The 12,939-nt window shown below is 37.2% G+C and overlaps 1 protein-coding gene across 7 annotated transcripts in view; it reads right to left on the bottom strand.

Moving 5' to 3' along the window:
* The window catches only part of OPHN1 (oligophrenin 1), a 560,542-nt gene that overhangs the window by 97,886 nt on the left and 449,717 nt on the right, over positions 1-12,939 (bottom strand). For all 7 annotated transcript variants that reach the window (XR_002340743.1, XM_021080299.1, XM_021080302.1 and 4 more), the window contains one exon: positions 8,138-8,297. Coding sequence is in view for 6 of the 7 variants with exons in the window: in XM_021080299.1 (XP_020935958.1) it covers positions 8,138-8,297 (160 nt within the window). In the remaining variant the exon portion in view is untranslated. The remainder of the gene's footprint in view (positions 1-8,137; positions 8,298-12,939) is intronic.

A 12,939-nucleotide genomic window follows, 5' to 3' on the forward strand; every position in this document is an offset into this window, starting at 1 on the left:
CTGGAGGGGCTAGCTAAAGGTGGATACAATTGTGTTAACCGGTGGGAGAAGGCATGGCCTGATCTGAGCCCATAAGCAGCTGTGGGGTCCCTGGATGTTGGTGTACACTATCTCAGCTATATAATGTCCTCTGGGCATACATACTGTAGTGGTGGATGGTAATGGGAGTTGGGCTGGGGGCATGCAGGTACACAGCTAGAGGGGCTAGTTACAGGTGGGCACAGTGGTGCTGGCCAGTGACAGAAGGCAGGGGATGATTCATGTCCACAAACAGCTGTGGGCACCCTGGCTACTGGCATGTTCACCTATGGCTGCATACTCTTCCTCCAGGATGTGTGCAGGCCAAAGATGGGTATCAGGCCAGTGGTATGGAGGTACATAGCTGGGTGGGCTAAGCTCCAAATGTGGGCACAGTGGTGGTGGTGAGCCTAGGGGCTGTAGGCTGGTGCCCTAAACCAGCCTTAATCACACAGATGCTGAGGCCCACACTAGCTGCAGGCATAGCCCCTGGGCTCTGGTGGTGGTGGGGTAGGGTCCTAGGCATACTTGCGCATCTTCGGAGACTTTGGATGGCTGCCAGTGTAGTTCCTAGGTTCCATCAGGGGCGAGTGGGTGGTGAGAGTGAAGACTGACTTAGGTGGCTGGCATTAGGGAACATGAATACCTGTGGGGAGAAAGCTGGTGATATCTATGACATGTTGAGTGGTGGTCTACAGCAGCTGTGCTGACCACTGGCTTCATCAGTGGTACATTCTGCTGAGTTTATCCGCAGAGCACGTCTCTGTGGACTTGATTAGTTGCACTATGACATGTTGGGTGGTGGTCTACAGCAGCTGTGCTGACCACTGGCTTCATCAGTGGTACATTCTGCTGAGTTTGCAGAGCACACCTCTGTGGACTTGATTAGTTGCACTGCATGTCTGCTAATAATAGCCTCTGCTTTCCTTCCTTTGTTCCTAGCCAACAGTATGCATCTCTGCTGGTCTGGCTGATGTAAAACTGAAGTGATACCTTTACATGGTGCCCTGAGAGGCTGGAGAAGTGATCACTCACCCTGCTCTTCCTTTCCTGGAAATAGGAGCTCTTTCCAGCTAGAAAGTTCCTTCTTGGCACTGAATGATGAGTGGAGGATGGGGAAAATACCAACAAAATGAATTTAGTTTTCTTTCTCTTCTTCTGAAAATATTGTTTTATTGTTTGTTATTGTTCTACTTTGTTACTAAAACTTCTTAGTAGACTCTAAAATCCTCCTAGAGCTGTTTTTGCTCATGGATAGTTGTCCAATCATTGATCTTTGTGGGGAGACGGGAAGCTGGATTCTCCATCATCATTTTTTCTGCCAAGTTTCATGTTGTCTTTCTGTTATTGATTTCTAGTTTGAGTCCATTGTGGTCAGAGAAAACATCATGCATGATTTCAATTTTTAAAATTTTTTGAGGTTTGTGTTATACACTAGGATATTGTTTATCTTAATATATGTTCCATGGCTACTTAAAAATATATACATTCTATTAGTATTGGGTATAGTATTCTATAAATGTTAATAGGATCTGTTGGCTGATAATGCTCTTGACTTCTAAATCATTTCTGATTTTACATCTAGTTGCATTTTTGGTTGTTGAGGGAGGAGGTTGCTAATATCTTCAAGTATAATTTTGGATTTTTCTATTTCTCCCTTCAGTTCTATAACTTTCTGCTTCATGTAATTTGAAGTTTTGTTGTTTAGTGCATAAACATTTAGAATTGCTGTTTTCTTTAACATTTTTTAGAATTCCAAATGGATTTATCTAAAGTGTTTCTGAGTGCATCTCTTTGTACAGCTTTAGTTATTACACTGTACATACATAACTTATCATAGGCTACTAGTGTCAACATTTCATGTGTTTGGTAAAATGTACAAACCTCATCTCACTTGATGTGCTTTATGCTACCTCTTTTACGATACAATCATCTTAAGCATTTCCTTCACATTCACTGAGAATCACATCAGATCATAATTTTTTCTTTATTTCAACAAAGCTGGAATTTTGTTTTTTTGCTTTGAGTTTAAAACGTAATTGAGAAAATTCAAAGGAAGAATAAAAGCCTATTAAATTTATCCATAATTTTACTCTGTTGTTCTTTCTTCTGTCCTGATACTCCAAGATTCCTTCTTTTACTGTGTTCTTTCTGCTTAGAGAAATCCTTTTAGCCATTCTTTTAGGATAGGTCTTTTGTAACAAATTCTCTTAGTCTTCTGTTATTTGGATTGCACAATTTCTGTCATTCTAAAAGTTCATTGATCCTTTCCCAATCATCTCTATTGCATTGTTGAGCCCATCCATTGGATTTTTTAAATTTCACTTATTGCATTTTCCAGTTCTATATTTTTCACAACTTGTTATTTGATCTTCTATTTCTTTGTGAGTCTTTGTATTTCTTTGCAGAAATTTTCTACTACTTTGCTGAGATTTTTTTTTCATTTGTTTCAAATGTATTCTTAATTACTCATTTAAGGCATTTTTATGATTACTGCTTTAAAATTCCTGTCAGATAATTAACATCTTTGTCATCTTGGTGTTGATGTCTATTGATGGTCTTTTCTCATTCATGTAGAGATCATCCTGGTTCCTGGTATAAAAAATGATTTTCAACTGAAGCCTGCACATTTTGCAAATTATGAGAAACTTGTTCTTGCTTATATGTTCTGTTATAGCAGGCCTATTCTGACAGTGCCACCGAAGGGGAGGAGGAGCAATGCCTCATTACTGCCAGAATGGAAAAGGAGTCTAGATTTTCCGTTTGGCCTCCATTGACATCCCAATGGGAGGGAAAGACTCCTTGTTACTTCTAGGCAAAAGTAGGCTCCTTACTAGGCTGCTGCTAATACCATTCTGGCTGAAGAACGGTGTCTCTTTACTGTTCCCCACATGGTCTCCTCTCCACTGATACCACAGTGTGGAAGCCTTATTACCACTGAGTGATGATAAAGTTCTGTATTTCTACTTGGCCTCCTCTGACACTACTCCAGTGCTAAATGGTCATGGGAGTCTAGGTGCTTTATGTGGTCTCCATTGACACCATTGGGAGTGAGAGAGGGTGGCTCATTATGATCAGGTGGGGATGAAAATGTGGTTTTTCCACTTTGGCCTCCTTGACACAAAAACATGGGGCAGGGAGAGGATGGTTGAGGTCCCTTGTTACAGTTTGGTAAAAGTAGAAGTCTAGGCTCTCCACTCAGCCTTTGCTGAGGGTGGTGATGAGGCCTCAAGTTTTGGGTGGTATTTTGCTGGGGTGAAGAAGTTATTACCTAAATCTTTTTTAAAAATTTAATTGGAATATAGCTGACTTACAAAGTTGTGTTAATTTCAGGTATATAGCAAAGTAAGTCAGTTATACACACATCCATTTCTTTTCAGATTCTTTTCCCGTATAGATTATTACATAGTAATGAGTAAATTTCCCTTGCTATACAGTAGGTCCTTCTTACCCATGTATTTCATATATAGTAGTGTGTATATATGGATCCTGGCCCCCTAATTTATCCCCCCAACCAGCGTTTCCACCTTGGTAAACATAAGTTTGGTTTTGAAATCTTTGAGTCTATTTCTGTTTTGTAAGTTCTATTGTATCATTTCTATTAGATTCCACGTATTAGTGATAAATCTTTTTCTTTGTTGTTAGGCTACTCCTTTTCAGTTCCTTTGGCTAGAAAGATCAGGTTTTTGTTGGGGCCTTTTTCGACCCCACTCATTGGTGTTCTTAAGCTGTCAGCTTCTACACTACCCAATCTGGGAGATAGGAGGTAAAATCAAAACCCAGGTAAATTATAGCCATATTATTCCTCAGGTTCCATGGTTCATAGCTGGTCTGGTGTGCCTTATTTTCTTCATATTTCAGAATCTTCTTATGTTTCATTTATATATAATGTCTAGGGATTTTAATCTATCTTAGTAGAGGAATAATGCATGCATATTAAAATCTATCAAATATATTAACGCATTTTCTTTTCTTTGCCAGAATGACAAAGAAGAACTTACTGAAATGAGGATTGGGACTAGGGGATGAGAATAAGTAAAGGGTAGAATTGTTTTTCATGCTATACTTTTTTTATGATTGAAAATGTTTACCATGTACATATATTTCTTATTTTTAAAAATTTTTAATCACATAAAGCAGTACTTTTCAGGGATTGTTCTACATGACATGTCTTAGGAAACAGAAACTACTCCCTACTCTTTCCTTCCCAAAACTGTCTCCTTTCCAGGACTCTATGGCTCACTATGTGCACATTTTCATGTCACTGAACATTCTATCTTGGTCTGTTTTGTGGTTTCCTCTAATGGCCCTTCAAACACTGGCACTCTCTAGATTTCAATCATCTTTGGTTTCACATTTATTCCCTTGCTACTAGTATTCTATAGGCAAGAATATCCACTCACATGGCTTTAACCACCACCTCTATGCTACTGAAGACCAACTCTACTTTGCTAATCCTGTTCTCTTCTCTAACCTCAGATGTCTCATAAACATATCTATCTTAACTTGTCCCAAATTGAATTCCTCCTTTTTTTTTCAAATCTTCTCCTCCCTCGGTATATCCATTACAGTAACTGGAAACTTCATCTTTCCATTTGCTCACATATAAAACCTTGAAGTTATCCATGACTCCTCCTCCAACATCCAATATATGATTTGTTAGCAAATCCTGTCTACTCTGCCTTCAAAATTATTTAGAACATGACCACCTCTCACCATTTCCATTGCTACCATCCTCATCCAAGGTACAACCATTTATTGATTGCATTACTGAAACAGGCTCCTAATTAGCCTCCTTGCTTTCATATTTGTTCCTCTGCAGTTATCTTCCACAAAACATCCAAAATAGTCTTGTTCAATATAAGTCAAATTATGTCATTTTTCTGGTCAAAAACTTCATTCTATCCTACTCAATATAAAAGTCAAAATACTTCCAATGGGTTCTCAGGCCCTGTAGAATCTATTCAGCTTTATGTCTCAATTTCCTCTGTGAACCCATCCTATTCTGTTTCTCTTCTTTTGATTCTAGCCAATCTGGCCTACTTGTTGTTCCATAAACATGATAGGCACACTTCTGCCTCAGGGATACTCCACTTATCATTTCTTTAGCCTTGAATGCCCCCCCCCACACACACAGATATCTGAGCACATCATTCCTATGGTTCTCTGCTCAAAAGTCGTCTTCTCAATGAGGTCTTCCTGGCCACTGTATTTAAAACTTGAAAACCACTTCTCAACTCAACCTTTCCTATTTTCCTTTTCTGCTTTGTTGTTCATTTTAATGCTCATTACCATCCAACATACTAAAGAATTTACATATACACCATGGAATATTACTCAGCCATTAAAATGAATGAAATACCAGCATTTTTAGCAACATGGATGGACCTAGAAACTATCATGCTGAGTGAAGTCAGCCATACAATGAGACACCAACAACAAATGCTTTCACCAAAATGTGGAATCTGAAAAAAGGTCAGACTGAACTTCTTTGCAGAACGAATGCTGACCCACAGACATCAAAAAACTCATGGTCTCCAGAGGAGACAGTTTGAGGGGTGAGGGGATGTGCTTGGGTTATGGGATGGAAATCCTGTGCAACTGTATTGTTATGGTAATTATACAACTACAGATGTGATAAATTCATTTGAGTAATTTAAAAAATATAAAAAAAGAAAATAAAATCATAAATCAATAAATTTAGAAAAAAAGAAAGAAAGAGAATTTACTTATTTTGATACTGCTTTTCTAAATTCCATTATGGCTGTAATCATCAGTTCCTAAAACAGTACTTGGCAAATAGTGGGTACTCAATACATATGTTCTAAATGAATGAACCAATCAATCAATCAATAAATGCTCTAGACCAAGAGTCAGAAAATTACAATCTATAGGCCTGTTGTCAGTTTTGTCAGTAGAGTTTTATTAGACCATTCATTTGTTTATATGTTATCTATGATTGCTTTTCTAGTACAAAGGTGGAGTTGAGTAGTTGTGAGAGATCTATGATCTACAAAGCCTAGAATAGTTATAATATCATTCTTCGATAAAAAGTTTGCCAGTCCTTCTTTAGATTCATAGTCAACTGCTTCTTAGATATTGTTCCCTAGATATCTTTCAGAAATCTCAAAACAAATCTGCCCTAAACTAAGCTTCTCTCCAACTCCCCCAAATTTTTCCATTCTGTATTTCTTAACATGTATGAGGTATAGTCCCGTCCATCCAGTCAGCCAATTTAGAAATCCAAGATTCAGACATTTTTCTCTCCCTCATTTTCCATTTCTAATCACTAATTCCTACTGCTTTTGTTTCCTTGTTCTTCATCCCATTGCTCTGACTCAGGCTACAATTATTTACTGTTTAGACTATGGCATTACCTTCTTTCTTTCTGTGATCTGTCTTTCACACTATAGCTAAGATAATGTCTTCCAAATGTAAATCTATCCACCATAGTACTCTACTTTGAAGCAATTCTTTCCCAAGACTTCAGGAACAATTTCAAACAATCCAAATTCCTTAACTAGACAAAGTCCATTCCTTTTAGGACCTAGCTACTGTTTGCCTCCAATCACATTTCCTGCCACTCGCATTTCCATTTCTTATTCCAACAATACCAAATAGTTTAGGGTTTTAGGCCCTTGGGCCTTTGTTCATATTGGACCATCTCCTTGAAATTTCCTTCCCCTCTTTAACTTTCTTTCCCACTTTAAATACGGGTTGTACTTCTCTGCAAGTACCTATCCTTGATAATCCCAAAGAGACCTGTATATATCCAATAATATCACTGTACCAAAATGACTGGTGAGGCAGCACTGCATAATGATTAAGTACTTCAATTCTGAGCCAGGCTACTTAGATTTAAATCCCAGCTGTGACACTAGCTAAATGACCTTGATCTTGTGACTGTCACATAGCATGTGCTTGTTATTATCTTTACATTTTGGCTGAAAAAAATGACTCAGAGAAGTTACATCATTTGATATAATGCAGATAATATGGCAGAGAATGCCAATTGTTATCCAACATCCATTCTCTCCTTCTTTTAGTGAAAGAACTAAATACTTAGCTGGGTACATGACTGCTCCTAATAAAAACTAAATTTCCTTGCCTCTTATAGCTACATGTGACCATGAGATTAAGTTCTGACAAATGGTATATAAATGAAAGTGATATGCATGACTTTCAGGTCATAACCTTAAAGGAAAGTGTTATATCCTCCACTTCCTTTCTTTTATCCTTCTCAATTGATATAATATAGAAAGTACTTGGTCACACAGATGAAGCAGTACCTTTGGGATGGCAGAAAAACAACAAAGAAGTAACTCAGGTTCTATTCCCTGGACCACTTGGCTGGACTGTTCCACAACCAATAAATAAATGTCTCTTGTGTTAGTGCCACTGTAAAGTCTTAGCGGCATAACCTGTATCCTACCTGATATAGCTAGCAAGTAGAAGAGCTTAGATTTGAACTGTACATACTGCCTGGACTATATCACCAGCCCTCTCCCCCTGCAGAAAAGTTTTTATTGAATAATGCTTTGCTAGGATGGCACTGGCTGCTAGAAAGTTTAGAAGCAAATGTAGGGCCATCTGTAGGAAGTGTGTGAGACTTGTCAATAACTATTTCTTGTCTAGCCTCAATTCCTGGGTTCATTTTCTGTGTCTTTATTTTTCATTTTTCATTTGACCTAATTATTATGTACAATACTTCATATTTTACATAGTACATAAATATACCACCTTAAATTCTTTCAGAATGTGACGATGTTTAAATAAGTGTAAGTATTGCTTTCTTTATAGTTTAATTGCACATACACTACTTTTTACCTATAATTTCCCCTTGTTTATATTTTTGTATCCATATTATATTATTAACTCCTTAAGGGCATGAAAAGTGATATTTTTCTTCTTCTATACCATCTAGTATGGGTCCTGATAATAAAATAGTTGCATGGTCAAGCAATGTTTGCTGAATTAGTGAATTCTACAGGATCAGAAATACTATTAAATATCATTGGGTCACATGGGATTTCCTTCCATTATAACCTGAGCCAGGGAGAAGACAGAGATCTAAAGGGTGGCTAGAGAAGGAGTGATGGTGATGACAGGAAATACATACCTTGACAAAGTGCTCAATTAGGATTTCCACCACAATGTTCTGGAATTTGATGTTCATCATGGCAGCCACAGTGTCCTCCTGAGCTCTCATCAGAGTGGGCCCGAAGATCACCCCCATATTTGAGGGGGTCATAAGATTCTCTTTACTGTGCTCACACACACTGCCAGAAAAGAAAGAAAATAATTAACAAGATTTTCACAAATATTCCCTTATAACTAAGTCTGTGTTAGATGCTTTAGGGGGTAAGAGAAACTAAAAAGTTGAAAGGCAAGCCCCAAAATACATATAGGAAGAAAAGTTTACAAAGGAAGCAACTAGCAAAGGGGCCAAAGTGAGACATAGCTAACTTAGCTTATAGCACTGTAGGAGTTACAAGAAGTGGGGATGGATGGCAATAGTATTTGGAAAGACAGGAGGGAAGCAAGACAGCAATCCAGGGCAAGAGGTAGAGCATGTACAAAGCATATACAAATAAGAACAAAACACAAAGAGAAAGTGCCTACCAATCTCACCAGTCAGGAATCTAGCCAAATCCCCACCTACTCTTAGCTAGAGAGGAAAAAATCTCAAAGAGCTGAAAGGTATCCTTAAGATCAGCACTTTAGCATCCTCTTTACTTTACATAAAACAGAGGTCCAAAGAAATAAAAAAAGATTAGCCTGAAGTCACAATTAGTCATTCCGATTAGAGCAGGGCCTGTAACCCCTAATTTTCTGATCCTTAGTAACTTTCCTTACTTAAATTTATTTAGTGGCTTCCTATCACTTATAGGACACTGCCAATTCTCTTCAAAGTAGTGATTGAACTACTCAGCCATAAAAAAAGAATAATGCCATTTGGAGCAACATAGACGGAACTAGAGACTCTTACACGAGTGAAGTAAGTCAGAAAGAGAAAGACAAATACCATATGATATCACTGATATCTGGAATCTAATATAAGGCACAAATGAACCTTTCCACAGAAAAGAAAATCATGGACTTGGAGAATAGACTTTTGGTTGCCAAGGGGGATGCAGAGAGAATGGGATGGATAGGGTGCTTGGGGTTAATAGATGCAGACTATTGTCTTTGGAATAGATTAGCAATGAGATCCTGCTGTGTAGCATTGGGAACTATGTCTGGTCACTTATGATGGAGCATGATAATGTGAGAAAAAAAGAAGGTGTACATGTATGTGTAACCGGGTCACCATGCTGTACAGTAAGAAAAAAATGTATTGGGGAGATAACTATTAAAAAAAGTAGTGATTAAAATCTTCAGTAACTTGGAGCTTATTTCCAATCCCAATGTACAGCTTGAGCTCTAAAGCTGAGCTGAGTTTAAATCCCAACACTACCAACTATTAGCTGTGCAACAGTGTTAGTGACCTAAACTCTCTCTCTCTGGGCTTCAGTTTTCCTACTTGCAAAAATAGTATCCACCTCAGAGTGTTGTGGAATAAATAGAGCTAAATTGGTTTAGAATGGTATCCTGGAAATATTCCATTAGAAGAATCTGCTGTTATAATGACCTCTCTAGGAGCCTCCATCTAGTCATCTCGTCATCTAGTGCTGATGTCTGACACTCAGCTTAGATTAGGTTTTCTGGCTACATCATGCAGTTTCAGATCTCCATATCTTTGCCCATGCCACTCACTCTGTTTAACATGTTTCCATTCTCCTAGATCCAAAGAATGTCTATTTATACTTTGAGACTCACTTTAGATGTCATCTCCTTCAGGGCTCTTACAGCCCACTTTCTTAATCTTGATTGACAACATTGGCAAGTAGAGTATGCTGAAATTTTTTCTTTCCTACCTGCCTTTCCTAGTAGATGGTAAACAATTTCCAAGTGTGTGTGCCTCACACAGAGCAGACACCAATTAATTCGTTTTAATGAAACTGAGCACCTCTAGTACTCTTATGTAGTACTGGAGGCAGTCAAGTAAAAGGTGTGCAATCCTTTGGTCAGTTTGGCTATGGGGGGGGTGAGTAGATGAGGGAATGGAACAGCCTACCACAAACACTAATTTTCAAAACCTGCCAGGTGAAGTCCCTTTGGAGACTGATCTCATCAACAGGCAGGCTCTGGTCACTAAGTAGGTAATAGACAGGGACAGAATCCTTAGGCAAATCTTAAGTCTGTTAAACCCAGGACAGAGGCTGGGTGACATTCAGATGATAATGAGTAGCAACTATTCACAGGCCTTTGGTATTGCTGAACTGGTGAACTGCTTTTAACAGTTTAAATATTTCTGCAATTAACCCTTATTCTTTATTGACAGAATATTTCAGATGTTAAAAGGGAAAAGCAACTCCATGCTGCCACCAAGCGATCCACAATGGCTAAACCACTGGAAACAACTTAAGGACACTTGTGAGACAATAGCCTCCAGCAAATGTGAAGGCTCATCTCCTTTTTTGAGCTTTTAAAGGTCATGAGTTTTGGCTGAATGTGCCAGAGCTCACTTAATCCTCATAAATCCAAAAGGCAGGGCATTTTATCTCTGAAGTTTCACAGAGGGTAAGAGGATTTAGTCAAGGTCAAACAATTTGTGAATACATGGCAATACAGGGATTCAAACCCATATCAGTTACAGTCAGCCCATTGCATCCCATTGCCTGCTTGTCTAGTTTCTCTCAAGAAATGAGTCACTGTGGAGGACCCTTTAGGCTAAAGCCACATTCTATTTCTCAAAGGGAGGTACTTGGTATCCTATTTAGGACACTCTTTTCCTTCTTGGCCTTCTTATGAAATTTGTAAGGTAATCTATTCTTTGGGGAGGTTTTCTTTCCATTTGACATCTCTCATTTTATTATACATTTTGAAAGCATAAGTCACACTCCAAACTGTGGGTTAATAAGACGAATGAAACAAAAAAAACAAGGCATCATGAATTAGGTAGGAGTGTGTTATATAATTTGACAGTGAAGAAATCTTAAAATCTCTAGTCCACATAAACTAGAGAAAATGGGCACAACTTCTTAAACACCAAAATTTAAAACAAAGAAATGGGTATTAGAAGGAAGTTGTAAAAAGCCTCTAGGAAAAAAACAATTTTGATTAGATGGTTTAGATCAGAGGTCATAAATTAAAATGCCCATAAAAACAGAACTACCTTATGATCCAGCAATCCCACTTCTGGGTATATATGAAATAAAAAGGAAATGAAATCAGTATCTCAAAGAGATATCCGCACCCCCATGTTCATTGCAGTATTAGTCACAATAGCCTAAAATTATCTATTAGATGCACAAATAGATAAATATATACACATGATAGAATATCAATAAGCCTTAAAAAGAAAGAAATCTTGCTATTTGTGACAACATGGATGAACCTAGAAGACATTATATTAGGTGAAATAAACCAGACACAGAGTAATTGTCTTAAAAGGGGCTGGAGGGAGAAGGAAATGGGGAAATATTGGTCAAAGGTACAATGTTTCAGTTATGTAAGATGAGTTCTGGAGAGCTAATATATAGCAATGTGAATATATTTATTGTGGGAATTATTTCAAAATATACACATATACCAAACATTAAGGTACATACCACAAATATATATAATTTTCATTTGTTAATAATTCCTCAATAAAAATGAAAAAATAAAAATAAAAACTGAATAAGTTCATTAAACTGGTTCCATCACTAATGTGCTGTTTGACTTTGGGCCTTTTCTCCATCTCTAGGTATCTGTTCCCTCATCTATAAAATAAGAAGGTTATTAGGTAATCTAAAGAGGCCTTACTTCTGCCATGCAATGACTCTTAAGAAAGTCCTTCTCTTGAAAATAATAGGGGAAAAAAAGGCAGTCACACATTATGTGTCTACAGTTGGAAGAATATAGAACCATTTATTAAGTATGCTTTCCCTCCCCACTCTAAAAGCCCCCCCAACCCCAAAAATAAGCAAAAAAAAAAATCCCCCAAACACAAATCAAACAAAGAACTGGAATCAGAGCAATCCTCTTGATTCAACTACAGCAAACTTTAAAGGACAAATGACCTCTTTCTTTCTTTTAACAAATAAGTTATAAGAAGAAGGAAAGTGATGAAAGGGAACATAGGTTAGGAACATGGTAAAAACATAGAGGCTCTATCCTATCAAGCCTTGGCCTCTGGGTTTTTTCTTAACCCTCCAGATGATTCTGATGCACACAAAAATTTGAGAACTATTACTATAGATAAGGGGTAACAGTTAGGTTTGACTTTTGGGCCAAATACAACCTGCTTTTGTAGATAAAGTTTTATTGGTGTACTGCTATGTACATTCATTCATGTATTATCAATGGCTGATTTTGTATTATAAAGGTAGAACTAAGTAGCTGTGTCAGAGAGTTCATACAGCTCACAAGGATTTAAATATGTATTACCTAATTATTTATGGAAAACATTTGCTGACCTCTGCTAGAGATTAAAAGAAATGTTATTTGGATTCAGATTCAAAGAAAAAAACATATAACATATTTGAGACTACTGGAAATTTTAACACAATATTTAATGATATTAAGTAATTATTAATAATTTATTTCAGATGTGATAATTATACTGTGTTTATATGTAAAAGAATTTCATTTTTCAATATACATACTGAAATATTTACAGATGAAATAATATGGTATATTAGATCTGCTTCAAAATACTATAAGAGGAGGGGAAATGGGAAATGGATAGGGATATACATGAAACAAGATTGGCTACATCTTGATAACTGTTGAAGTGGAGTGATAGGCATATGAGAGGTCCTTGTATTATTCTTTCTATCTTATTCTTGAATATTATATATTTATATTCAATATTGTAAATACTTGAAATTTTGC

The sequence above is a fragment of the Sus scrofa genome, chromosome X (assembly GCF_000003025.6).
Source record: "Sus scrofa isolate TJ Tabasco breed Duroc chromosome X, Sscrofa11.1, whole genome shotgun sequence".
NCBI lineage: Eukaryota > Metazoa > Chordata > Mammalia > Artiodactyla > Suidae > Sus > Sus scrofa.